This window comes from Numenius arquata, chromosome 16, assembly GCF_964106895.1.
Source record: "Numenius arquata chromosome 16, bNumArq3.hap1.1, whole genome shotgun sequence".
In the NCBI taxonomy this organism is placed as follows: domain Eukaryota; kingdom Metazoa; phylum Chordata; class Aves; order Charadriiformes; family Scolopacidae; genus Numenius; species Numenius arquata.
The window spans coordinates 6,474,982-6,502,893 of NC_133591.1; the positions used below are offsets into that span (position 1 = coordinate 6,474,982).

The 27,912-nt window shown below is 40.1% G+C and overlaps 1 protein-coding gene across 1 annotated transcript in view; it reads left to right on the plus strand.

Moving 5' to 3' along the window:
- TMEM132B (transmembrane protein 132B) overlaps positions 1–27,912 on the plus strand; it is a 250,861-nt gene that overhangs the window by 150,890 nt on the left and 72,059 nt on the right. Inside the window, exon 4 of the mRNA XM_074159500.1 lies at positions 23,487–23,673. Coding sequence (XP_074015601.1) covers positions 23,487–23,673 — 187 coding nt within the window. The remainder of the gene's footprint in view (positions 1–23,486; positions 23,674–27,912) is intronic.

Below are 27,912 nucleotides of genomic sequence, written 5' to 3' on the forward strand. Positions count from 1 at the left end.
GAAAAATCCATCCAGTAATATTAAATTTCTTTTTTATTTCCCTTTTCTTCCCCCTACCCCTGAAAACTCCCTGCGCTGTGAGCTCCTGCTGGCTGGCTGAGGGTTTGGAGTGTGTGTCACTGCATGCTTCCCCTGTACCCTTTAGACATCCTCCCCCAGGGATCTTGGGGATCATAGTGAGGAGAGAGATGTGCCTGTGGTCTGACTCAACTCCTAACCAGAACAGTCACATCAGCACAAAACTGATGTCAAAGACAGGCCTCAGGTAACAGGAATAGTCCCTGTTCCTTCCTCTGCACAGCACTGCCTGTTTCTTAATTTATTTTGAGATGGTGAAATGAGCCAGGACTGGGCAGAGATGTGACCTGCTGAACCCACAGTGTTTCTTGTTTCAGTGCCTCCAGAAGGAAGGAGCAGTTCAGCAAATGGGAGAGTCGGCTCCGTGTGGGATGTTTTCTCCCTCATCTCAGTCTAGCTGAGTACTAGTTATTTATAGCGTGCAGTTCACTGGCCTGCATGTGGCCATTTGGCTGCAGAATCAGGTCTTGTCCTTTAATATGTCCCTTAGCTAGAAGCCATCTGATAAACTGCTGACATAGGATTTGAATTTTCCTAAGGCAAAGCTTCTATTTAATTCTAAAACAGAATTAGAGGTGGTGTAGGCATGCCTTGGTTAATCTAAATTCCTAGAAGGAAAGTTTAAACTTTTCTGGTACATCGTCATGGGAAGACGTAGGCTGCAAGCATCGAAGTGCAAAGCACTGAAATGATCCCTTGCTTTAAAGCACTTAATGTATAAAGTAGAAACAATGCACCTGAGTGAAGCTGCTCATCTTCATTCCTGTTCACCCCCTGCGTGTCAGGCTACTGCAGAGATAAGCAGGGATCAGCTTGCCTTTATTTTTGGTTATAGCGCACTGCAATCACATCGTTCCTGTTTTCCGACACGCCCTCTATGGGGCCTTGCTCTTCCACCTGCCACCCAGGGAAACAGTCTGTCAAGTCTCGACTGCCATGACTTTGACTTCGAGCTGCTCCATTTTCCCCATTAACCCTCTACGTTACATTCTCTTTCAAAGCCTCAGTGCAATTTTCTTGTTTTCCCTGGGAGTTAAATCAGATGTTGTATCATCCACTGCAAATTTTGGTCTGCTTTTGCTTCCAGGATATCTTGGTCACTTAACACTGAGTTAAGTAGAAGCAAAGGAGAACGAAGAAGAGGAAGAGGAGGAGGAAGAAACAGATGGTCACTGGTGTTGCTGAACACTGTCATCCATGAAAATCTCAAATTGGCAGCCACAAAGCGTGGTGGTGCCAGGCTGCAGATGTACTGACATGGGCTTCAGGCTTTCGATTTACTGGGAAGCTGCACTTGCAACGCTCAAGGCTTAACACTAACCCACAGAGACCATATGCATCATGCTCGGCAGTAAGAGAGTAGGCCAGAGCGGGCCTTTTTCTGCATGGCATTGTGTGCATGCTTCAGGAGATGACGTTCTGAAGTTTTTATGGTCCTGTTGAAGAAAGGTTAAAACAAATTGAAGGTAGATGTGGCTTCTGCTCTTGCTCTTCTGCAGTTCCTGTGTGATTTTGAGCAAGTCATGAGAGTCCCGATTCTGCAGCCCTTGCACCTCCTGGGAACTGTGTTGGCATTGATTAGTTGGCCATCCATGTGAACATCAGGTAACGATGGCAATACTGCACTCCTTTCCCTTGATTCTCTGGAGAGATGCAGTTCCTTTTGCAATTGTGTGCAAATTGTGCCATCTCGTAGTACCAAGTCATTTCTCTTTTTGATAATACATGTCAAGTACTGATAAATTCTTACCTCTCTGTCTACCAGTACTTCATTCTTCAATTCTGTTCCCATGTAAGTTCCTCCAGTAATCAACTCTTTTCCTAGATTATTTGGCTTTTATCATTGATATCCCCAGTAAAACACACAACCTTCTCCTTGCGGTCCTGCTTGAGTCCTGTCAGCAGAGGGATTGTTTCAGTCCTGTGCTGTCAAGTATTTCCCATTTGTGGTGCAACCTTTGCACCAGCTTTATTTGCGGACATAATCTACTGGAAAATCATGTTTCATCCTTGTTATCTTAATCTGTTGGTTTGGTTTGGGCCTGCTTTCCTAATGAGATGAGGTGGAGAGGTGTGTGTCCTGTTTTCAACCAAATTTGACAGATGTAGAGTTTTCAGAGATACTGAATTCCTGTAAGTTTCATGAAATGAAAATGTTAGAGAAGAGAGTCTGTATTAGGGCTCCTTCTGCTAGAAAAGCCCTAACATTAGCTCCGCGCCTGTTGGACACCAAAGAACCCACCAAGGAGAGTGCCGTTATGAAAAGTCAATGTCACAAAATGTTTCATTTAGACCATGTTAGATCCAAGTCTGAAACTCAGTTTCATTAGTTCTGCTGCTCTCTGAACCTCTTGGTGTTATTGTAGCATGTTTTACACAGATCTTCCCAAGATGTATCACTTTATTTTTCCATGTAGATGGTTATTAAATGCCTATGTATATAATCTCTTTAGGTGCTTTTTTCTGATTTTTTGCCCTGGCTAATGTTTGCATTTCTTCCCAATTTAATACTGTACATTAAATATTATACATTTTTATAGATAAAAAAAGAAGAGGCATGCCAAAATATATTACCGATCTAACGCCAGCCCTGTTTTTTTACAGAAACTGAACTAGTTTTTTAAAACTGAGTTTATAAACTGGACTTCTATATGCAACTTATTAAGAGTCTTCCACTTAAATAATTGCATACTAAAGGTCCTTACAATTCATATTTTTTATTTCAATCTGTGTCCCTTTACAGTCTTCAGAAGCATCTTTATTTCAACTAACAAGCATGTGTCTACTTTTTCTATTTAAAAAAAATAGCAGCAGTTTTTCAGACAGTATCTGTTTTATAGGACTGTTTATAGAGACCTATATTTCAAGCAACAGGGATCACGGTCTATATTTCACCCATGACCTACACCTGCAAACCATATAAAATCATTGCTGAAAGGAAGTCTAAATAGGATACATTCATTCTTCAGCAAAGATTTTTGCTCTGTGCTGTACCATAACAGGTGACAAACCAAAACATAACAGTGAGTTATTCAACCTCATTTCTTGAGCTGGCTGTACAATTTGTAGCAAAAGCTTTGTTTTGCTTCTGCTTGTTTTGAATTGTTCATAGGCTGTTTGTGATTTGACCGCATTATTTAACTTTTGAAATGAATTGCCAAGTAACTTTCACAAATTACTTTAGTCTTCAGATTTGTGTGCAAGTGAGGTACTCTGAGTTTCCTTACTGCATGCAGGAGTCATCTTGAGTAGGTAAGTTCATGGCCAGTGCCATTGCTTATTCTGACTCTGAATAAAACCCTTATTGAAAAGCTTTTCACACCCAGAATATGTGAAATTCTCATGAAGGGGTTGCGCGGGCAGTAAGTGTGGCGGGAAGCTCTCCTGTGGATAGGAGGAGTCCTGTAAATGTGACATAGGGTCTGTCTTGGTGTCCACAGGTTCTTCTGTCTTGCTCATCCATGTCTCATCTGCTTGTAGCTGAATGGCAGTGATATTTCCTCCTGGCACTGTGTGATAACTGCTTTTTTGGTTTGCTAGTGACAACTCCAAAGCTGTTATTAAAAATGATGATTAGTGGATATAAAGTGATGATAAATTGATTTTGAAGGAGTCAAGGCCCAAATAGGCCAAAATTTCTTTTTTTTTTTAAGTCCCAGTTAAGTTGAAATTAAATTGAAACATACTCAACTCAAATTAAATAATAAAAATGTTTGATTTTTAAAGCATAGGCAGTCTTTTAAAACAACAAAAAAAAAGAGGGCTTTTAAATTGATTTTGTTTAACTGTAACAACCGAGGTACAGGCAGCTGCAAAGTGTGCTGCTGCAACTGTACTTCTTAGTGTAAAGAATTATGTTTTACATCCATTTTTTTTAGTGTTGAACAAATTTGTATGCATCTAGCTGAGTAAAATGAAAGCATGTATGCACTGTTGTCCCCTAAGTGAAAATTACTACAACATGTTATAAAGATACATATAGAAGACATGATGAGTTAAAGAGAAAATACCATGAGAGCATGTTATTTGTACTGTATGCAAATAAATATACTCTGGCAAAGTTGTCCTAAATTTTTAATTCATGAGTTTGTTAAAATAGTGAAAGATAATTATCCTTTTAATTATAACAGAACAGTTTCCGAATTTCCATGGTAATAGTTAAATGCGTTTCCCATAAATTTATTATGGTGATTGTAATGACTATTAGATTTAAATCTTTTTTTTTTCTCTGTTTTTCTTTTTAATTACAAAGCATATGATTTTATTCCAAGGTTAAAGACCAGAAGTAAAGGTGTGGGAAGGAAATATGTTCTATTTGAGAGAAAAAGTATCATTATGCTACTAATTGTAGTACTGATGGTTTAATTGGTAGCAATTGCTCAGCTGTTCCAGAACTGGAACAATGATCCAGGTGGATCAAGGACAACTTCCTTATAAATCAGAAAATGATGGCCCTCCTGCCTGGTTCTCATTTCTATAGATGTCTAGTATTATTTGGAGAAACATTGCTATTAGTTCCCATGTCTGATTTGGTTGAGTACGCTCTGTCTCCCTAAATGTTTTTGTATGCTCTGTGGGATATGATTCACTTCCACTCTAAATTTAAGTGGAGTGTCATAGTGTGGCTGTTATGGGGCTGCTGCCTTCCACGTTAGCGAGTCCTCCAATGTCTCCATGGCAAGCAGAGAATCAAGGTAACAGTGGCCATCAAGACAGCAGACCAGAGACCATGTACCTTAAATAGCCAAGCCCTAGTGAAGAAGCCACCTCTGTAACAGCCCTGTGATAAGTAGAACTGCTCAGCAATTTGTTTCTAGAATGGTTTCCTAACAGGAAACTATTAATGCAATTCTTAAATTTGCTCTGGAGTGTTTCATTGTATTTTATTTGCTCTGGAGTGTTTCATTTTATTCAGGCTGCCCTGAAATGTTTCAATTGAAATCCATTCAACAAAACCATTAAAAAGCTTGATTCCAGCATGACATTGCCATATTTGATTTCTGTTTTTTCTGCTGGGTCAATAATTCCAGACAGAAAAACCTTTTCCATTGACTCTCTGGGTCACCTTAGAGTCCACAAGAGTCTTTTAGTTGTAGCAAGTACATCAGCTGGAGGTGCAGAGATCTGGTGTTTGGGTATCTGGCTAGGAGTCCCTGCAGACAGGCCGATGTGCTCCATACTGCAGAACCTTCTCTGTTGTCTGTGGTCTGAGACATGGGCACTGAAGGGTGCTGCAGGGCACAGCTTGTCTTCCTGGAGCACGAGGGCCATCCCGATGGTGTGCAGCTGCCACCTACCCTGATCAGACCTGCTATCTTGTATGCGTCGGGTCTGAGGTTTAAACTGAATGGGGACTCAATATGAAGGAAATAATGTTGTGCATGTTTCTAAGAGTGGGAGTAGCACCAGGCCTTATCTGATTACTCTGCTTTATGGAAAATCTCCCGTACCCACTGGCCTTTGAAGCAGGTGGCCATGGTTGTTTTCTTGTGGCAGCTGAGGACATGAGTGCCTCTATAGAGTCCATGACCAAAGCACAGGAATTGTTCTGAAGAGATTATTTATGCATTTACCTTCATCAAAAGCAAAACCACTTCATTAAGCATGCGAAAGTGAGGGGAAAAGTGGTTTTCTTGATGAGATAAACACATAACAAGTTACTCATTATACATAAAATAATAGCATATACCACATGTTCTAGGGAGTTCAGGCTGGAAGATGTGTCACCATTGCCATGTTCCTCTCATTTCCTATGTATTCATCTAAAAGGTACTGATTCAGCCTCTGTAATTGGCTTGTTATACACTTAAAAAAAAAATAAAAATTCCACAACAAAACTCTTCAAACTTTCACTCTGAAAGCTCTGCTGTGTGTTTGTATGTGTTTTGATTTGAATATGAATTGGAAGAACAAGAACTTGAATTTTCAGTACTCCAATGGGTAGATGAATAGATGAGCAAAGAGAGAAAGACGAGTAAATAAAAAAGCCCTAAGTAAAATAAAAGGCTTGTAATAAGCCTTGGTTTTGTGCATTGCTCTGGGAGCAGAACCATCTGTCCTTTTGCCTCAGACACCATCCCGTTTATTCACATGGTCCTCTCAATTTTAAATTAAAAGGAAAAAAAAAGAGAAGAGTTTTTAGGGATGCCTCATTATCTGTATTTTCTTTATGGAAGCAACTCCCAGTGCAACTTGATGTTTATTTCATTGCCTAGTATCTGAGCAGGGGCTGGATGGGAAGGAAAGCCTTTTGGATACATTTTGCAGCTCACTGTTTTTAATTTGAGTATTGTCATCTCTTGGCTGCTTGCAGATCTCCAAAGAAGCACTGTGGCCTGCTGGGTTATTCGCTAGACATTTGTGCGATTGATCTTCTTGCAGTTTTTTCCTATCATGATTCTTTCATTTCTGGAAGCGGGTTTCCAGTCAGTCTTTGGATGCTTGGTGAATAAAGCTTGAAATGGAGGAGGGGAAAAGACATGGTCCTTGCCCAAGTGGATTATTTATATTTTCCATGCCACCCTGCTTCCACGGCAGGACCTGGGAAGGGCTGTGGCCAGAGATCTGGGCTCTGTGTCGCTGTTTCATGCTGGGTAGCTTGGTCTGGTGCTCCTGGGGTCTAACTTGGAGATGACTCGGATGATCTCATGTCCCACACAAATTGTGTCACTTGTATGTGACATGGACCCCTGTTTTCTTCTGAAAGGGGAGGATGGAGGGGGCTTATTCTCAGAGAATTGAAAGGGAGCTTTGGAGAGTTGACACCAAATCCAACATTGCAGCTCACAATATGCTGTTTTTCAGTCACAGGAACTACTTTGTTAAGGGAAGGTGATGGAGAAGTAAAGTCTAGGACATCAAGAAAAAAAATGAGGAGAGGGGACTCCAAGAAAATGAAGCTTCAACCTTAGACTGGTTTGTGAGAAACCGGGACATAACATGATTCCACAAAGACCTTTGTGTTCTCAGTCCCACAAGCCAAATGCAAACAGTTTGTACAGACCAGTATTAAAGGCAGTTAAAGACCAATGTGACTTCAAGTACTGTGTAAGGGGAAAAGAGCCTTTATCTTGTTTCTTCTGCTTTGTAGGTCTCCTTGGAACACTCAGTTTTAACTTTCAAATTGAAAATTGTTTATTTTAAATTAATTTAAAGTAATAGCTCCTCCAATCACTCACAGTTGGTGAAAAGCCCTAGCATTAAGACAGCTTGATGAAAACAGGTGCTAGTAAACTGCTCTATAGACTGCCTTCAACTATGCTTCCTGATTTTTAAAGGTTTTTCTGACTTTTTGTATTGCCTTTCCTGAAAACGATATGCAGAAGAACAAGTCTTGCAGCTAAAGCTGCTAATCTACACCTACCTCCCATAGTCTGCTTTGTTTATATGGTGCCCTGGTGAGAAGTATTTTGAAGCATTAGGCTTCTGAAGGCAAAAGGTTTGAATAAAAAGGGGCGCTGGAAAGTACTGATTTTTAAAAAAAGTAAATAAATTCCCAGTATCTTTTCTCTCTAATTCTTCACTTTAAAACTTTTTCTTTGATTTTTGAAATTTCTCATTCTTTTCATAAATTCTTCCCTCTCTCCTCTCATGTTTCAGTATATCAGGATTGCCAGACTTTCTCGATTGTTCCATGGTGCTATGCTGAAGATGTCATTGTTTCACCCCAAAATAAATAATAGGAATTACTTTATTCTTTAAAAGAAGCAGACTTATACACATGCAACATCTGCTTCAGTGCCTCCAGTCAAACTGGATAAAACTCATTAACCTGATGTTCCTGTGTTAAAAGCAATTTAAAAACAAATATAACTCAGAAACCTAAGAATGCTGTTTAATACCACATTGTGAGAAGCATGGTAGAGGTTGCTTTTCTCTTGTAACTGAGTTTCAATATTCAGTTTATGAACAGAGGAAAATACCTTCAAGGATTTTCTGTCTTTCAGAGGTAATTTTTGAAAATGGACTTCTTTTTTAAAAAAGCACCTCTCCTGCTCTGCAGACGAATCTATGTCAAAAGCTAAATTTGACCCATTTAGTACAAGATTTAGGTGCTGTTTATTTACCAGTTTCACAAAGCAGGGAAAAAAAACCCTGTAATTTTTTATATGTTTTATTGTCCATGTTAATTGCACGAATAATTATTCACTTCATATTATGGTAAAGGTGGGATGTGTGTTTGCTGCTGTCTCTGAAATCCTCATTAGAAAGTGAGCTGATATAGATTACCCTAAATTCTGATACAATATTGAGGATTAGTGTTGATCATTCACCCTGTTTAGCTTATGCAGTTTTTTGTGCTTGTTGGTGGTGTTTCCCTCTGCGGTCAGGATCCTCTGTATTCTGGGTGATGGTCACTAAGTGTTTCAGAAAGCTGCAATTTGGTAATAGTGATTAGAAATGAGATTGTAGGGGGTGGCGAAGAGGACCAAGCCAAGGGGACCTGTTGGTGCTGCTGGAGTAGCAAAGAGTTTGGCAGAGTGTGGATGACAAGACAGGGTTGGCGTCAAAGGGTTGCCTAATGGCAACAAAAAGGGAAGTGGAGGTGAGAAGACAAGGGAGCAGCATGGGGAGGGATGCTGCAAGAACAGCAGATATCTCGGGTAACAGAGGTGGTCTTTAAACGAGCAAGAGCACAAGAGAAGCAATTTCTGTGCATTTCTAAGGCCACTGCAAAGGAGCAAAACCAGAAGGGATAGATGTCGCCGCCTTTTCCTCGTACGTGTTTGAATCCTTATCAAAGCAGTTTATCAACTGATCTCATTTTCAATTATAACCTGCAGAAGCACTCGTATAATTAGACGTGCTGTTGTAATCCTCTTGAAAACAAACTATGGACATGGTGCAGCTGATAAATTGAAGTAGTAGGAACAGCTAATGTATATTTTAATAAGCAATAAGTCTAAAGTGTGTATCTAATGAATTCTAATGGTATTTTGTTTTTCTTAAATTTATCTTGTAAAGGCAGAAGTAAACCTTGAACTTGTTATTCTAGCCAGAATTTGTTATAGTTTGATTATTACTTTTAATTTATGGTCCTCTTCAAGAAAAATTATTAGATTTAGATGCAAATAGATTTTGATCTTCTGCCTGCTAAAAGCAGCTGTAAAGCTCATGGACTTCAAAGAGTTAAACTTCCTGTGTGGTCCTGCCCTGTACATTGAGCATCTACTCAAGGGAGGAATCTCCTAGGTACTTCTTGGTCAAATAACTACTAGTTCTTACTTTGGGCAATGTTCTGACCTCAAGAGACTTTGTACAAGGACCCAGATGCTGAACTGAGAGACCGTCGTTGTAATCCAATAAGGGGGGCTGAAAACAGTGAGCTGGCAGTGACTTGAGTATGCTCTGCATCAAACCTTCCAGGGCAGGGAGGATGTAGCAGTGCAAGGGGGCCATGGCATGGAGCTGGTCACTGGTGGCTGGTGCAGAGACACACAGGGGAGCTGCCAGCTATGGGAGGGGATAGAGGGATCTGCCCGGGGACCACCAGGTGTGGGACAGAGTTTGCTGCAGCTCAGGAAGTCTCTAGGTAGCAGGGACCAAGTGTGGAGGACCTGCCTGCAGCGACACCATGATCTGAGGGGAGAGCAGGGTATAAGCGTTTTTATTTCTCTTCTGTTTGATCTAGTTGCTCTGAGTTTTCCCTGTTTCATAAGTTACATATTCAAGGTTTATTGTGATGAAATCTGGCTTTATTTGAGTTACAAAGGCTTTTGGTCTTCTTTAGGGAGCTCATTATGAAGAAAAATCATAGGCAGTGGATGTCGAAGCTCTGGCTGACCCAGGAGCTTATTATACCTGTTTTTAAAAAAAAAAATAAAAAAGTGGGCACAGCATGAGCTCTCCCTCCTCATTTTGCAGGGGTTACACAGGAACTGGAATTTCCTTCCAGCACAGAGAATGATCCTGCCTCTTGGGGCATACACATTCTGAGCTGCTCATGCTGGCTTTATGTCCCCTCTCTCCAGAAATGCCAGGGCATCATGGTTTTCCTTCCAGTGGGAAGAGCTCCTTCAAAAATCTTGCAGTAAATCCTTTAGTAAATAAATCCTGAGCAAACATCAACACCTAATTTTCCCTCTGTGGGTGGAATGTGAGAACAAGAGCGATGAAAGCTGAGAAACAAATGAATTTCATTCTTCAAACAGTATTATTTGCAGGGCTGTGGGATGTTTTGCACTCTGTCTCCCTGCCTGATACAGCTTAGCTGGTAAACACAAGCCGACTGGTTGAGGACCGTGCAGGAGGATGCCAGGATCTACAAGGCCACTTCTATCGTGCAATATCCCTGACGACTATTTTTCTATAGGGCTTACCTCTCGGGGTCTGTTAATTCCCATCATCCTTTTTTACCCAGCATGAAGCATTGGACTGCTCAACCAAGAGGCCAGGTTTGCTTTGCAGTGGTTTTGTTACTGAAATGTTTTACGTTCTGTTCTACAATCAGGTTGCCCTTTGTATGATTCCCTCTCCCTCCCCCCTTTCTTATCTACATTCAATAAACAACTTCAAGTTCTTCTGTCCTGCTATTTAGCAAAGATAAATGATTTGGGAAACTGAATTCTCCCAGTTCAACTGACTGTCCAGAATAAAATTATGAACACATGAAATAAGATTAATAAAAGAACCAAACTGCTGGGTGGATATTCCCATTACTGTATACAAGCTAGACAACATCCTCCTCCACCAGTTTCCTAATTTGATAAATGCCTTGAGCTGATTTAAAAATGTGTAGGTTATTTTTAACCATGGTAGCAGAGCCATCTGTATTGTATCTGATGAAGTTCTGTGATAGAGCAAATTGATTTATTCTATCTCCTTACAAGTTATACTAAGCTTTATGTTATAAATAAGCTGGTTAGAAGTACATGATGTCATTGAGCTTGAAAGTCTCTAGATAAATTTGTACTTAAAGGGTTTGCACTTTCTGTATGAATTTAAATTGGTGCAGATTGTTACATCTCTTTTCTGTCTCGGTCTTGTGGACGGCAAGCTCGCTGGGGTCAGGACTGTCTTTATAGTTGTGTTTGTACGAAATACACAGAGGGCCCTAATCCAAGACTGGTGCTCTCATATGTTACAGTGATAAAAATAAGAGCAATCAACAAAAACAGAGCCACACATTTGATGGCAGGATTTTCAGAAGTGCTGCAAGGAACCGTGTGCCTGAATCCTACCATTTGTTGCTATAAAATACAGGCAATTGATGAGGAGCTCATTGCACTTGAGGTATAGAGAGTCCTGGCTATTGCAGGGGCGTGCCTTATGCCATGGCAAGTCTGAACTGAGGTCAGATTTGGGGTCTCTGCTTTGATTTCTGTTCCAGGGGGTGAGCAGGGCTGCTGGTGGCACAGACCCCGCGCTTTTTCCCTTTGCCTTGCTCTAAGGTCACTGGGTCTTCTCTGAAAGTCCATGGAAAAGGTGCCCATAGCAGTAAGAAGAGGGAATTAATCAAATGCTGGGAAGAATACCATAAATCCTATCTTAGTTAACTGCTTACAGAAGCAGCAAAAATGTTGGCTTAAATAAGGCAGAACTTCTAAGAATCACTGTCCTAGACTAGAATCACTGTCCCTGTGGTGTTTTTTTTACGGGTAGTTTTTGAGACATTGAAGACAGGATGTTGCCTAATGAGGGCCATGTATGGTGCTGATTTCGCTGTAATTAAAACGAAAATGAGCAATGCTTTAATTGAGATCTGAAGATTAAAAGTTAAAAGCTCGGTATCCTCTATTATTTGTTGTCAGATAGGAATTACGTTGCATATGTGTAACAAACCATTGCATTTTAAAAATGGAACCATAAAAAAGCTGCTGTAATTTAAAAGCAGCCAATTTACTAGGAGTACAGTTTGCAGCTCTGTCACTTGCTAATCAGTCTGTTAAACATAATAGCCATTCTTGTCTGGAGGCAGTTAATCATGTTGTGAATGCACTTATCAGCGCATATTAGAAATACAATACAAGACTTTCCGACAGAGGAATGGATGCAATTACTGCAATCAGTATACATTTAGCTACTGTCTTATACCATGTTTTTCTTTCCATTTCTTTTTTTTTTTTTTCTTTTAAGTAGTCCAGCAGTGACAGATTTTCTCTTAGAAAAAAAATAAAGGAGACACTTGAAAGGGCTGTTAAATTCAACAGAGATGCTGAAATGCAGCCTGTCGATCTAAATGAGAGATGGCTGGTGGCTTGTGGAACCCTTCCTGGACCCGGGAGCGGAAGCTGCTGGCTTTGAGTGTTGTGGCGATGGTTTTCAAGGACTTTGAGCATTTTCACTGATGGGCTGGGAACGTGGCTGTGGAGGCATGCATTTGGTGGTGGGGAGCTGAAGTTGCTGCATTTGAATTAGAGTGAAGGAGCTCAGCATATGGATGAAACTCTTTTTCTTTTTTTTTTTTTTCCCCCCTGCGCTTCTCCGCATCTAAATCAATAGCAATGAGGGATCTCAAAGTTTTTGAAAGGGGATATTGAAAAAGCATGAAAGCTAATTGCTTCCAGCCTGACTACCCACCAGCAATGGGTGTAAATACAGCTGTCTCAAAGAATGGCAGGACTCGACAAAATCTAAGGATTTCAGCTAAAAAATTTTCCAGGGCTGAGCATATTCTTGTATGGGGAGGAAGGGAGCTGGGAGGGGGGCAGGAGGAGGGAAGGGATTATGAAATCCTGAAAAGATCCAGAAAAGAGACGAATAGAAGGAGGATGATTTTGTAAATTCTGCTTTACGTTAACCCTTAATGTTAGGGATATTTTATGTAGCTCAGTGTGATTTGCAGTGCTTGCAGGAACCTGCCTTCTTTCTCTAGAAATCCTTTAATCTGACTCTTTGTTCTTCATACCAGCTGGTATTTTGGCTTAGGTAACGTTTTTAATTGTAGCAAGGAAAATGAAAAAGCAAACCAATCCCCAAATTGTGTGACTGTTACAGTGGGTAATAAGGGCGTCAGTGTGACATCATATCCCCTGCACTAGAATTTTTGTTACTCTTCTCTTCGGGTCAAGTATTGCTCAGCCTCCCTGAGAAAATGGGGGAGGTCCTCGGTGCGGTGGCTGTTCCCAATGGGCCAGGTGCCTGGCCTGCCTCACTGGTGAGCAGCTCAACTGGGGTGCTCAGCCCCACTCCAGCCCCAGGCTGTTAAAGCCTTCATTGCTGAGGAAATTCATTGAAATGAGGTCCTGGGGGGGTATTTTATCATATAAACAGGGGAGTGGGGAAGGCGGGATGAAACACCACTTCTCTCCTTTCCGTTTCAAATTATTCCTTTTCAGAGCCTAAATGAATTAACCTCACTTACTACACACTTGTGCCTGAACTCATTTATTCATGGTATGACCTTAGCTCTGAGCAGTATCTCAGCAGCCCACCATTAGCTGTCACTACATTTGAATTCCTCACGTGCTGGGAAATCATTGTCTTGCAAGTGTGACAAAGTAGTGATTACCCTTTGCAAAGGTGACCTAGAGACATTAAGTGCTGATCTTGTGTTGACCTTACTTTCATGCCAGTAGAAAGTAATTGTGGAATGATTTTTAAAAAGCAAAATATTAAATCCACCCCTCTGCTTCTTGTTATTTGGAGTTATCTTTTCACTTCCAGGGAAATTTGGATTCATTTTAGGATGAAAATAGGCTTTTAATGGAGTGGCTTACATTATAACTGCTCGTTTCTCTCTTGCTTTTAGTTTTGTTGTGAAGATCAGGACTTTAAGCCGATCTCAACTAGCAAAGAGTGGAGGTACATAGAATTACTGCAGATGGCTCTTTCTCTTTGTACACTGAATGCAGACCCTGATCCACCTTGTGTTTTCTCAGCTGGATGAATTAATCTTGTTTATTAATTAAAACATGGGAAACTGATGTTAATATGCCAGTTTCACTTTCACGTTTTTACTGTCTGTTCAGTGGGTGTCAACAGTGAGAGGAAAAGCTTTACTCTCTTTTAAAACATAATTATCAGCCTATAAAATAAAACAATTTTATGCTCACCATGTGTCTCTTGGGGAAGTGGGGAGGGAGGAGGTCCCATTTGTGTTAATGGGCTACACTGATCCCTGCCTTAACTTCTTTGAGGATGTTGTCATGGCCATTTATTTCTTAGCAGAAGTGTGAATTAGCCACAGGACACCCTGCACATTATCTCTCCATCTAAGAGTACATTAGATTCAAAGAAAGCTAGGTCTAATTCATTACATGCTTAATCGTGTTTAAATCTGAAGAGAATGTAGGAGGAATAAAATAATTCTTGCCCATGTTCCTATTTTGATTTGTTCTTTAATTATTTCATGCAGGTGGTATTACAGTAGCTTCTACAGGAGACTCATGAGTTCTGTGCACTCTTAGCAAGCTTGAGAAAGAAAAAAAAAAAAACCAAAACCCAACCGTTTAATAATTTCCCATTGTCCTTGCTAGCTGCTTGGCATTCTGTTATTTACTCGTTTACACTGTCTGCCCACTAAGCAAAGGATTAAGTTTGGAAGGTGTTGAATTAGACCTTTTAAATCCTCAGGAGGAGAGCACCATTTGTCCCTGTTTTCACGTATCCTCCAGCACATTAGGTATATTCATGTCACAGTCTGCAGCTTGTCTCCCCTTTCCCTTCATTCATAAATTCAGCACGTTGGGAATTTGCAACTTTAGATCCCCTCTGGTTGATTTTTCTCCCCGAGGAGATTCAGCTGTCAGCCTCAATTGTAATTCTGAAATCAAACCAGCAACTGGATTGCTAGTAGCTTTCTACTAGGTCTAGTCGTGATTTTCTTTTCTGATGCAATTGGTATATACAAAAGAGTCTGCTCACTTAATGCTATTGTCGGGCATATAAGAATCATAAGGTGTTTAAAATGCCAAGGAAACATGTTGTTGGAAATGTGGTTTGAGCTGTTAGGGTGCATCCAGGTCTCTTACACAAGCTCTTACCTAGGAAGATAAGGAAGCTGGGTATGTATTTGTACATATAAAATTCAAGAGCCTTACATAATTGTATGAGTTCAGGAACTGTCATGTAGAGTCACTCTTCCTGAGACCCACAATAAATTTGGAAGAATGTACAGGTAAATTAAACTGTTGCACATCTTCCATTTCTGGGGCTGGGGAAAAGCAAGACTCTAATGAAGTGTCTTCAGCTACGCTGAGCTGGTAGCCAATAACCTAGTGTAGGGGTAGCGGGAGCTGAATTTGAAGAGTGGCCTTTTTCTTCTGCTTAATTACCTGCAGGAAACTAATTTCTTTGGCTGTTATGTGGAGGCATTATAGACAGACCCATTGTCTGTGCCATTGCATTGCAGTGTGTCACCAAGGATTTCCAGCAGGTAACTTGTAGGGTATATTCCCTGTCTCCACCATCAAGTCTCTGGATGCCCCTGACCATCCCCTCTGTTTTCTTTGAGGTCAAGTGAAATGTTTGCTGCACGTGCACCTTGCCTGAAGATACCCATGCCCGGGGTTATTCAGCTGCAGCACAGGCCATGGTAAAAAGTGCCTCCCAGGGTTGTATTCTTGTTCTTTTAAAGGTCTTTTGAGAGTCTGTGGAGGGAGGGCCTTTGTATGTGAGTTCCTGTATTGCAAAGAAGTTCTTATATCACTGAATTTTTTATCTTGAATTTTCAGTCATTGGTTCTTTAAAAATCCGTCTCTGCTTTATAATATATTTCAGCTGCTTGCACAGCAATGTTGAAAATACACCATGTGATTATGGTATGTAAATATGTAAGAATTTTGGAATAGTTAAAGAGAAATTATAAGCACCATTTGGACTGTTGATATTTATTAACTGTTTAGGATTCAGCATAAATCTTTCATCATAAAATCATTCGTATTTTTAAACAACAATAGCTCCCTCTATATTTACATCAAACATCAGCTAAACCCTGGCCCAATTTCGTACTGGATTTGTTTGTTATATTCCCCAGCAAGATGCTTTCTCCTGGCAGAGAAGCTTTATTTTAAGAAATACACAGCACAGCAATAAAGAAGTTCTAAATAGTAGTCAGGAAAATATTCCAGTGCAATCAAAATGCTTTTTTAAACCCCCAAAAGATGCTATGCTGTTTCAAAAGGGAAGAGTCACGACAAAGGAACAAATAGAGTCCCAGTGCCCAGCAATCCATGTTACCAATGGAGTGCACCAATTACACCCGTACTGAATTTGGTCCTGAAAGTAGTTTTGTTAAAGGGTAACTAAAATAGTATCTAAGGACTCTTTTACCAGAAGAATTTCTGTACACTGTCACAAGGGTGGAAGCAAATAAAAATAATTGAAGCAATTGTCTCGGTTGTCTCTAGGGTTGTCATGATGATGTTGATAAAATCAAATAAAGTGGAAGTTATTGCAAGTTGTTAGTGAGCAGCACAGTTGTGAATTGGCAGTGGAAGAAGCTGAAGAGCTTAAAAGATTTGCTCATTATCTAGATGTATTGTTTTCAGTTGTGGGAAAATGTTGGCAAAGCAAAATGACGTGAATAATATCAGGTTTTGGTGGTGTGTTTTGAACAAAAATATTTTCTTCTTGTTTTTATGGCTTTTACTGGATTATTAAAGAGTGCTGTGTCAATGCCTACATTCTTAACAGATTTAGCAGCTTGGTTTTATCCTTTGTAGCCATTTACATTGCCCATGCATCTATGAAGAGCATGAATTTTTACAGCAGTGAAAGAAAAACAAGATCAGGCAAAAAAGCCTGTAGTTAGTATAAAGTAAACTGGTCAACAGAGCAAGTTCTCTGTTAGAGAACAGAGCAAATTGTAAATCGTCATTTTGAAATGCGTCACAAGAGGAAACCAAGCTAACTTGTTCCATCCCTTCAGATTTACTGGCAACCTGCAATCCATCCTGTCTTTGTTTAACGTTTGGGACTTCTGCCTTGCACTTGCGTGCTGTTCCGTGGAAAAAGAGTGAGCAGGGTTTTCTTCAAGTGTTTGTGCCTTCCTTGCACCCCCGAATGTCTGGTTTCCCTCAGCAGAACAAAAACCTCTGGGGGCTACGCAGTAAGGGGCAGTGGCACTGTGTCATCTGAACATTTTCACATTGATGCAAAAGCTTGCAGAAATACTCAAAATACTCAGGATGCACAGGTGGTTTGCCCTTGCTTCTAGGGACGTTCATCCACACTGCAACACTCGACAGCGGTATCTGCACTTCCATGTGCAGGGCTCCAGCCAGGCCCATCTCCACCGCTCTTCAGGATGAGGCCCTTTCTCAGCAAACTACCCTGGGAGAACAGGGTGAGTAGGCTGCTTCCAAGCTTTGTGTCCTTCCAGCCTAATGAAAATCATACATGCTGGGAGAAAAGGGTTTAAGTTTTAACATCCATTATCAAGTCAAACTTCATATTTAGCACAAGGTGTAGCTGTTTTCAACCTAGGAAGTTGTTTTCAAGTAGGATCTGTGCTTAAGGATGTTGTAGGTGCTAGAAGATATGGTGGCTTTAAAGGTGTTAGCTACTGCCAGTTCCTGTTAGTCAGTGCCCGCATTCAGGAAATTGGCACTCAGGAAAGTATAATGGCTGACATTACGCAAACCTTCCTAATTCAGAATCTGGACGCTGCTCCGTTAGTAGGTATTTGCTCTCATTTCCATCATCTTGGGCTGCTGGGATCTTAATTTCCTTAGGGGGAGAAGGTCAGGACCTTTAATCTGGATCTTTTCCCCAAGAGGTCCTGGCCGTCTGTGGCTTCATTTGACTTCAGCAGGAAATTAGGGTCTTGAGCATTTCCAATCAGTCGCTTAAAAGCCTCCTCTTGTAAGTGTTTGCTCTTCAGTAAACTGTACTTATGAAATTAATCCTCTTGAGATCAAAGGAGTGAGACCTGTATTACTGAAATATTTTATAAACTAATGTACCTTCCTTATGTAATCCTTTTCTCATTGAATTTGGTGACAATTTGTCAGAGAGAGAAAGAATTGACCATTATTAACCTTGAAAAGATTCTCAAGCAACATGATACCAGAAATTTTATTATTTTTAACTACCTAGTGTCTGCTCCATTTTTTTAGAGTTTTGTTTACACTGCTATGGGCCTCATAAACAGATTGCCATTTACTGAAAACATTATTTTATGAATGAATGAAACTTATGATTTCCTGTAATAGCCAACTGCACTAATAGAAGGGTCTGACTTTTATCAACTAAATTGTTGATGAACCGACAGTATGAGCCAGCAAACCCTTTGATGCCAGTGGCACACCCAGCTGAATGCACTGCGAAGTGCCCTCCACTGTGGCATTCTGCATATTCCATTCTCTCTAAAAATACATGGGGCAGGCTCTTCAGTTTGGTTAGCAACATAAATCTTTCTTAATAGCTAATAATAGACATTTGTTTATTTAAGGTAACTACTAACTACTTAGACTGTCACTGCCATCATAACATCAATCACTGTGTATCATTTCAGTACTTAATTCAATAATTCCATGTTTGTCTTAGACAAAAATTAGGAATAAATTGAATTCAGTATTATTTCAGTGCCAGGTGATTTTGTAGTATGTATTAAAACCTCTAACATTAGAGCTATGGTGAACCTTCACAGTAATCTAGTATTTTGGGGGAAAAAAAGAAAAAAAGCCTATGTAGTTCCATATAAATGCTTAATAAGGTAATAAATGTGGAGAAAAAAAATCTGATATTGGAGTTTTCTTTTAGATTCAGTTTTAAAAGGAAGAAAGGAAGAAAATCAATCAGAATAAATGTAACAAGGTAACATGATAAATAGCCCTCCAAAACCGTTGTGAATCTTTCCAAAGCATCTGAATGCAGCAATGCAAGAGTTCTCTCAGGTGCTTAGGAGCACTTGAAAGCCAGGCCTTATTTTTCTAGTGGCTTGTGCAGCCTGTGATTTGTTCCACTGGGAGAGTGTTTTTAACTGAGGAGAGGCTCTGCCTCTGGGTGGAGCGCTCACTCCTTTATGGCTTAACGTACATCCAGAGGAAATGCTTCGAGTTCAAGTTGGCAAGTCGGGCAAGGCAGCTGGGCTCTGCAGCCGCCCGCCTGGACATGTCCCTTGCAGGACAGTTCTGGGACTTGGCAACTTTTTCCTGTCCTCATTAACTCTTCTTATTCTGGAGTCGATTTGAGCTAGAGTTGGCTTTATTTGGCACAGATTTACCATTCTGTCCATTCTGTGCTAAAACTCTGTTCTCTTCTATTCCAGGCTGGGATCACAACCATGCCTGCTAACTTCTGGGTGCAGAATACGTTAGATATACATGTGGCTAGACAACAGGAAATTCTGCAGAAATCTCAAGGTTTTGGGGGTTCTTCTAGCACCTAGCCGAGGCAGCATTGTGAAATTACACAAATAGGATTATAAATGACAAGTTGAAGAAGAGGGACTACTTACTGGAGTTTGTGAGAGGAAATAAATCCAAGCCCGTGGTTTCTTTTTCTCCTCTCACCAGAAAGAAAAATGTGTAATGAATGTCTCATGTCTGAAACACTGGGCTGGATTCATCAAAGGGAGTTAGTAATTACCAAATTGAGAGAATCATGAAGCGCTTTTCTAAATTTGAAAGGCTCATCAAGAATAGATCAGGAGCAGGCAAAATTAATAGTTATGAACTCATTTCCATAGAAATGGACTTATTAGCAAGCATGCCAGCTGCCTAAAATTATAAGGTCTTTTCCTTGTGCTTGCAGGAAATAATCTTTTTTTATAAAAGTAATTTTGACTTTTTATTTTTCTATTGCTCGTCTAAACTAGGGTTTGGCAAAATCCTTCTAAACCGGGAAAAGACTTCACTGGACAATAGAAATATTTAACTAAAAAGAGAAGAAAGATGTGGAAAGGGGAAGTGATTTATAGTCCTTGGATTCCATCAGACTCTTCCCAATTGTGCAAACTTATTTAAGAGAAAAATGGAATAAGTCTCAAGAAAAAGCTGAAAAATCTTTATAGGATAAAGTTTGGTTTAGCAGGATTTAATGGCTGATAACAGCATGAGTTACAGTCGTTGTCTTCTCTGCTAGTGGATTTTCCCACTGGTAGCGTTTTGTCTTCACCAGGCTGTTGCAGATCGACAGTGACTACAAAGACCAACATATTGGCTACCAGCTACAGATCAGACTAAAAGCTGAAGATTTGCCTTGGCAAGGTGGAGGGACTTCTTTTAAAAAGGGTTATAGTGTAATGCTGCATAGCCAGGAGAGAAATTTATATACAGGTGTTGCAGTGTGGATTTATCAGCTAATGGAGTTGACATAAGTAAATGCTAACCTTTAGGGTCTTGATTATGGTTTAATTTATCTCTGGTTTTACTTTAGCAACCTCCATCAATTTCAGTGGAAAAAGGCAGTAGTCTCCCACACGGTATTAGAGAAGATGGTTAATAAATTGCAGGAATTATGAATATAGTACCAATCTTCCCACTAGGAAAGAAGCCTCTGTAGGATAAGAGATGCAGCAGCAAGTAGGAAGGCACTAGTCTGAGCAAGAAAGAAATTCACTTTTCAGGTTTTATCATGGATTCATTATAGTTGTAACCTGGGAAGAGACTTAGAACAAAGAGGGTGAATTAGTCTGTGGGGTACTCTGTGTCCCAGATACTGTAACACTTGGCATTGTTTGAAGGCTGAAGCTTTGTCCTAAAGAGGAAAAAGGGAAACCATAAGTTTAGAGAAAATCCATTGACTGGCTGTTCTGAAGGAAACTGGAAACCTGGTGGTGAATAAAGGATTCCAGAAAGTTGAATACTGGTTTGCTAAAGCTATACACTCAGTGGAGAAACTCTGTAAGTGAAAGACAGTTAGATACAGTAAGTCCACCTCTTTCAGCAAAAGTCCAAGTGAAAAGTGGATCCTCCTTTAATCAATATTGATAAGTCATGCTACATGGTTTGCTTCTGAGACAAAGAAGAAAAGATTTGACAAGCCATGTTGCTTCTCCAGATAATGATAAGGATTCTCTTTGGAACTAGAACCTAGGAAGTCCTGGGTCCTGGGAGACCTGAGAAGTTGGCTTTGCTTTAGTTCATATGTTAATATTAGTTAGATCTGAGGAAGGTTTATGTGTGTGAGTTGCTGCTCTTTTCTAGATGCATACAGACTCATTTCTAATCCAGCAGTGTATAACCATGTCTGCCTTTAAATGAAACTTATGTCTTTTATAGCTACACAGCCATGCTAAGGATGCAGTGAAGGTCTGCATATTTACAGGCACAAGAGTCATTTTACTCCCTGGTAATTACTTCAGCTTGCTATATAGGCAAGGCACACACATGCTTCTCTTAGGGAGATCTGAGTCCCAGACTGTCTTAAAAATATAAAACCACTATTACGGTTACTTTTTGAATGTGTGAAAAGGAAAACAGGAAAGGAATAATTGAAGGCATGATGGACTGAGCTCAGAGAAGCGCCTGTCAGTGGAACACGTGGAATGGATTTATCAATGCAGACTAACCTGACATACTATTTAACTGGTGAATCTAAAGCAAAACCCTTTTGGTTTTGTTACGAATTTGAAACCACTCGTGACTGTTTTTGTGAGTGGCAACTATTGACTTGAACAGATTGAACCTAAATTGCAGATCTAAACATACCTTGACAGGCCCACGGTCTAGATCCATAGTTAGTGTAAAGCTCACCTCTAAATTTTATTTCTTTGTTGTGAGAAAATTAATTTTATGGAATTTAGATAAAACAAACTGCCAGAAGTGATACGCAGAAAATGGTGAAGTTGAGTACTCCATCGTGGTGCCCACAGTGGTTCTGGTTTTAACAGAAATGGTTTAATTGCATCCCTAGTATTGCGTAATAATACTTATCTTAAAAGTTTTTTGCTGATTTTCTGGTTGCCCACCCAAAAGATGCTTTTAATAGCTTCTAGTTTTGCCTGGAGGTGGATATTATCTTCTGTCAGCATGGAAAATATTTATCCTCCAGGCATTGAAGCATATGTTTGTGGTGTTTGTTGTCAGAAAGAAAACACAAAAATCAATAATTCCTGTTCAGATCTTTTTTTCCTTTACAATGTGCCTTCAAAAACATATGGCAAAAACAGATTCTGCCTCTGTGCAGTTGGGAAGAGGAAAAGGATGTTTTCAGTCTCTGTTCTTTGTAGCAGCACGTTAAAACTTTGTGTGAGCACAGCTCTCGGAGTCACTTCTTTAGGGTAAGGGCACAGAAATAATGTACTGTGGGACAGGACAGAGGGAGGGTGATTACTGAGGGGTGCCTGCATGCACAGGACACATCCCTAGGTCGGGAAAAAGCTATCTCATGCTCACAGTTAAGAGCACATTCAAGTTGTTACAGAATAGCCCAACGTGCAGCAAATTCAGATTCTAACCTATTTTATGAGTGTGTACCCAGAAACTTCAGTAATATTGATCACATCATTTATCTTTTCAACAGAATATGGTTAAGCAGTTGGGTCTGCAGTCGGGTAGGCTCCCTTTCCATCCCACCTCCCTGTTTTGTAAACTGTATCAGGTCTCTACACTGCAGGTGTCTGTCTGGGAAACTGGGACAGGAACGTGTATGCTGCTTTCTAAAGTACTTTAATTTTTGTGGAAGAAAAGCAGTGGATGAGCAAAGGTCTGTTTTCTAAATAGGTCCCTGCTGCGGTTATGCCAAGTGCTGTTGGTTAAATCTTGGTGTCTGTTTTCTTCTCTGTAACATGAAGATCTGTCTTTCTAACCTGAGGATTAATTATTAATATTTACATAGTGTTGGACCAGAGAGGAGTGCTACATGTTGTTAACAAAGGAAGCAGAAGTAATTTTTACATACAGTTCTGAATACTATGCATTTATATCCAGTTCTTTACCTTTAAATTTTTATTTCCACATGAGAAATATATAATGATTGCCATATAATTACAAGTCTGCACCACTGATGAGAAGAATGTGTTCATGAATTGAAAATAAGGATAATCTACCTCCCATTTTTTGTCACGTATAATTTCTACAAATCCATTTTTTCACTGAAATAAAGACAAGTTTGAGTTTGAAAGACTTCCCCCCCCGACCCTACCCTCCTTCCCCCTCTACAAGAGCTCATTTCGGATACAGCATGAGGAATGGCCAAGTGTTCTGCTGTTCTTCCGGACCATCAGTATTTGCAGCAACAAAATTATAATAATGCTATATTAAATAATTTAGCAACATCTGTGCAATGCAGTTCCCTGGGTTTAGGGCTTATTCTGTAAGTTCATTGTGATTATGGAGAATGAATGCCTGAGTTTAATGGGAAAAATGCGTCCATTTCAAGTAACTAAAAGATATAGTGTAACCCTGTCTATAAAGTATAGCTGTTTCCCAATGTGTAGTTTGATTTAGGTTTCTGTTGGTGTCTTCAAGTCTGCATGTTGAATTTAATGGTAAATCTTCTGGTGAATAGAAAAGAGAAATCAAAATATATTTTGTTATTAATTGATGTTGTGGGCAACTTTGTGTTGTGTTTTCTTCCAGAGCAAACATGTCCTCCTATGAGATCCTGCAGATGGACTTTGAGATTGACAACACGAGCAGCCTGGCAGGGGCCCAGCAAATTACCTGGCAGGTGGAATACCCTCGAGATGACTCTCTGAGCGAACTGGTGGTCTCCGAGATCTTTGTAAGCCGAACAATGTTTGTGGGGATTGTTCCTCTTGCGATGGTAAGAACTTCCTGCTGCTTCTTATTGCTAAATGTTTCCGTTGATTCTCGTTAGTATTCAAGGGAATGTGAGCCATTTTATTATATGCTACTTCCTATGCACCTGCTGCAAGTGATTTAAATGCAAAAAATACATTTCAATAATATTTTATTTACCTGATAGGACGTAATGGCTCCTTGGAAACCATTTGAGTCTTTTGTGAAAATCCTTCACCGTTTGTGGATTATTGGCCTGGTACATGGTAATAGCTCCTTTGGAGCCATTGTCTTCTGGTATATTAAAGCGACTGCCATGCATGTGCTCTAAGGGTAAATGTTGCAATTAGTTGGGACATTTTCAATGAAATAAATTAGCATGCATGTGTGGGAAACTTCATTGCTAAACCAAACAACTGGACTGTTTTCTGCTTTGCTTTTCCCCAAAGAGCCACACAGTCTAGTGAGCTGCAAAGTGTCAATTTAATTAAAGGTCCATTTTGAGTTACAGAGAAAGGACAAAATACTTTCTGAAGATGTAGGTGTTGGCCATATTTGCCAGGCAGGGTTTAAGGTGTATGTGTGCAGAAAGCTTGAAGGTAATGGTTTATTTAAAAAAAGCAAATAACTCCTTCTAAAATCAAATGCACCTTTTCTAGGAGGGACCCTTTGGTCTATGTTTTGGCCTGATGAACTTTTTAGTACTAGAGCTTTAAGCTTACACATGACCAGAGATTTCAGTAGGGATATTTTGGTGTAAAACTAGAGAAACAGCCAGAGAGCCTGGATGTTACACCAGTTCCCTCAGAAACACTGGTAATTTTTGTTACTTCTCATGAATATTTGCACTTCCTTTCCAAGTCAATCTGTGCTGGTTTTCTTTCTATTATACCTTATAACTAACGAATACTGGCATTTTCCTCTGCATGACCACTAGTTTCTCCTACTGGGACAGAAGCAAGGAAAGGTGCTTGTAAGGGTAAATAAGACCCTAATTTATTTTAATTTCCAGTTCCTACTGCCAAAGGCTACACTACTGGCAGCCCAGTGATAGAGGAGAAATTATATGCAGAAAAGTCAATAGTGCTTTTTTTTTTGAAGCATATAGGAGATGAAACAAAACTCTAATTGTGTGGATGGAATATTATCAAGTAGTAGTGGTGAATCAGATGTAATGGTTCATGAACAGTCTTGCACGTAGCATTGCTGGTTTCAAACAGATAGCATGGAGTTTGTGCCATGCAGAGCACCACAGACAGAAAAGAAAAGCAAATCGAACCTGAAAGCCCATAGTGAATGTTGGATCAGAGCTTTGCTGCTGGCTTTGCTAGGGTTTTGCCCGGGTTTCGCTTCATCTCTTTGTGGTTATGGCAGATGTTGGCCACTTCAACTGTCTCTAAATGTCCTTGGACAAAATCTGAGGCTGAGCCTGAATTTCCAGTGGAGCTAATCTAATCTCTGATTTGTCATTGTAAACTAACCATGGAGTACAGCAAAAAGCTTCTTTTGTGAATTTATGACCTTAGTCCTTAAATGGGGGTCTCGTGGGCTATCTCTTTGCTGTTGCGTGTGAGCATCCTTGACTGGCTTGGCTCAAGGCTGATAGGAGAATTGATGACAGCAATGGCAGGAACAACAGCTTGTATTTGCATTTCTTTCCCTTATGTTTGCCAGTTTGCAGTGCTGCTTCATTTAACAGTCACTAATTGGTGCAGGTTCTGGCACTGCATTGCCTGCTCAGGAGCAAAAAATAACTGCTCTATGCATCACCTGGTCTTGTTCAGAGAAACACGTTCCCGAGGCCCAGAGTTCCTGACTGAACTAAATGCATTTTAACGTTCATCCCTCTTTAAGAATAGCCTGGCTTGTTGGTAAGGCAGTCTCCTCTGAGTGCAGGTGGTAGCTGTAAAGGAGAATTTTGTCATCTCCTGGACCTTGGTCCCCCGGAAGAGCACCACAGAAGGGTCCAGAAAAGAGTGTATTTCCGTGCCTTTGCCATTGCTCTGAGCATTACTTGCTGTTCTTTTTCAGCGTATCCAGTTTTTCATTGTAAACATTGAATGTTTATAGATGAAAACACAGAGTTCCTTGGAGAGTTTAAGGTTTGAGCTAAACATTTAATCTTTGATTTGCAAGAGTGAATGTTTTGATGGGATTACCAAAACCTCATAGTAGTTCGGTGGTAACAACATCAGCATTTGCATAAAAAAGTGCAGCTCAGTCTCATGAAGAGGAAAAATTTCTTTCCAGTAAGAAGACTGAGGTGGATTCAATAAGAGCTTACTGGAGGAGAAATTAGCTGTGGAACCCTGCAAAACAAAAATGAACTTTAATGTGTGGACCTCTTTCTGTAGGCCACTTTGGTTCTTTTAATATTATGACATCCTCTTCTGTATGGTTTGGAATATTGCTGTTTTGTTGCTGCAGTTGGTTGAGAGTTTATCTTTGTTTTCCATGGTACTTTCTTAAAGAGGAGAAAATCGAAAGAGCCTGCAGATAATTTATTCTGTCATTGCATTGTGGTGACTCTGGAGATAGTGGTTGGTATATTTTTCTCGTTACTAGCTTACCTTTTTTTTTTTTTTTTTAGATAAAGATATGGTAGACTGCATGGTAACATTTGAATAATAGCCTGATGAGAAGAGCTGATTTTTTGCTTTAGTGAGTTTATGAAGCCCTTAACATCAAATCTCATGTTCTTAACATTTACATTTGGTAGCAAGCTTGAAAGGCATTTTTTTGGTTTTATTGCTTTTGGGTTTTTCTAAGTGAAAATACAGCTGATTTTTTGCGCATTATGTAGCAAAAAATAGCTCCTTATTAGCAGACAATCTTGCTGTAATGAATTGATATTGCAGATTATTTCTGGCTAGTCCTTTAGTATCAAATCAGCAGTGCATTAATAAGCGCTGGTTTGAGATGCATAGAAAGAAGCGGCAGCCAGGAGAAGTCTGCAGGTGAAATCCTGGCCAGGGTAGCACCTATGGGCTGTGCTCTGCACCTGCTCCTGAGATGAGCGTATCCCACATAACTCGGTGAAAGAACATTATGATAAACTGCAATGTCTATATGCTGTGACTGAAAGGGAACAGAGATTTTTAAGCCTTGATAGGGACATTAGGAAGTAACTGGAAACATTTTAGCTTGTGAGAAAAGTAGAAATTCTTAGTGTAGCAAAACCAACTGTTCTTCCTTCTGTATGGTACCTGTAAAAATACTGTGAGTCTCTTGGGGTGGTTCGCATATTTTTTTGGAAGAGGACTAAAATATAATCTTGGAATACTGGGAATTCCTCCCAAACTATTCATTTTAATTTGAACGATCCTCCATATAATAAATCTCAGTGTTATTTATTGCCAAATTTAGTTCATTTAAAACACGTAAATAAATAAAACATTCGCACTAGTGAGAGAAAATAAAACAAAATTTCATATTGAGAGAGCCCCTTTCTGCATCATCTGACAGTTCTCCCCAAATCCTTGAGATCCTTCTAATTGAAACATCCAGTTTCAAGAACTGCACAGGGCCAGAGAATTGGGATTTCCAAGGGAACTACATCCAGATGGAAACCACACAGTCCAGTAATTTAGGATTTGCTTTCTGAAAGTCGTATCTCTACTTCTGGGTGAGCAATGTGGACTCTGTGCAGAGCGGGAAAGCGCACAGAGAGGATGCCATGAGAATGCAGGCCGTCCCGGGCTGGCATGACAAAGAAAAAAGAAAATATCAAAATGGGTGATCACAAGTGCGTGCAGCCTCCACCGCTCTCAGGAGCCGATTTGGATGACAGCTGTGATAACCCTGCTGCTGCCGTAAGGGTCGGCTTTTCTTTGTTACGTTGTTCTTAGGGCTCTGCCTGTAAATCAGATGCCTGCTGAGAGGCTTTGGTCCTGTAGCACTTAGAGAGGAACATAGTGGGGAATGCTCTTATTAAACTATGCTCTCATTTTCATCATTCCCAGCCGCTGAGAAGAGTGTGGAAAAGGAAGTGACCCAGTCTGCACGCGCACAGCCAAAGTTGAATGGGAAAACATAGTTGGTTTTAATTTTAGTTGGTTTAAGTTGGCTTAATTAAAAATTAATGAGGAATATTTTGAGACGGGAAACTCCTAGTCTTTGTTTTGTCCAAGCATGGCCTTATTACCTCTTAGCAGGTGACCAGAGCACTGGTTCAAAATCAGTTCAGAGTGCAAAGTGCTTATTGTCTCACTGGCACTGTTTCCAGCCTCGTGTAGGATCTGATCCCAGATGGTATTGCTGTGTG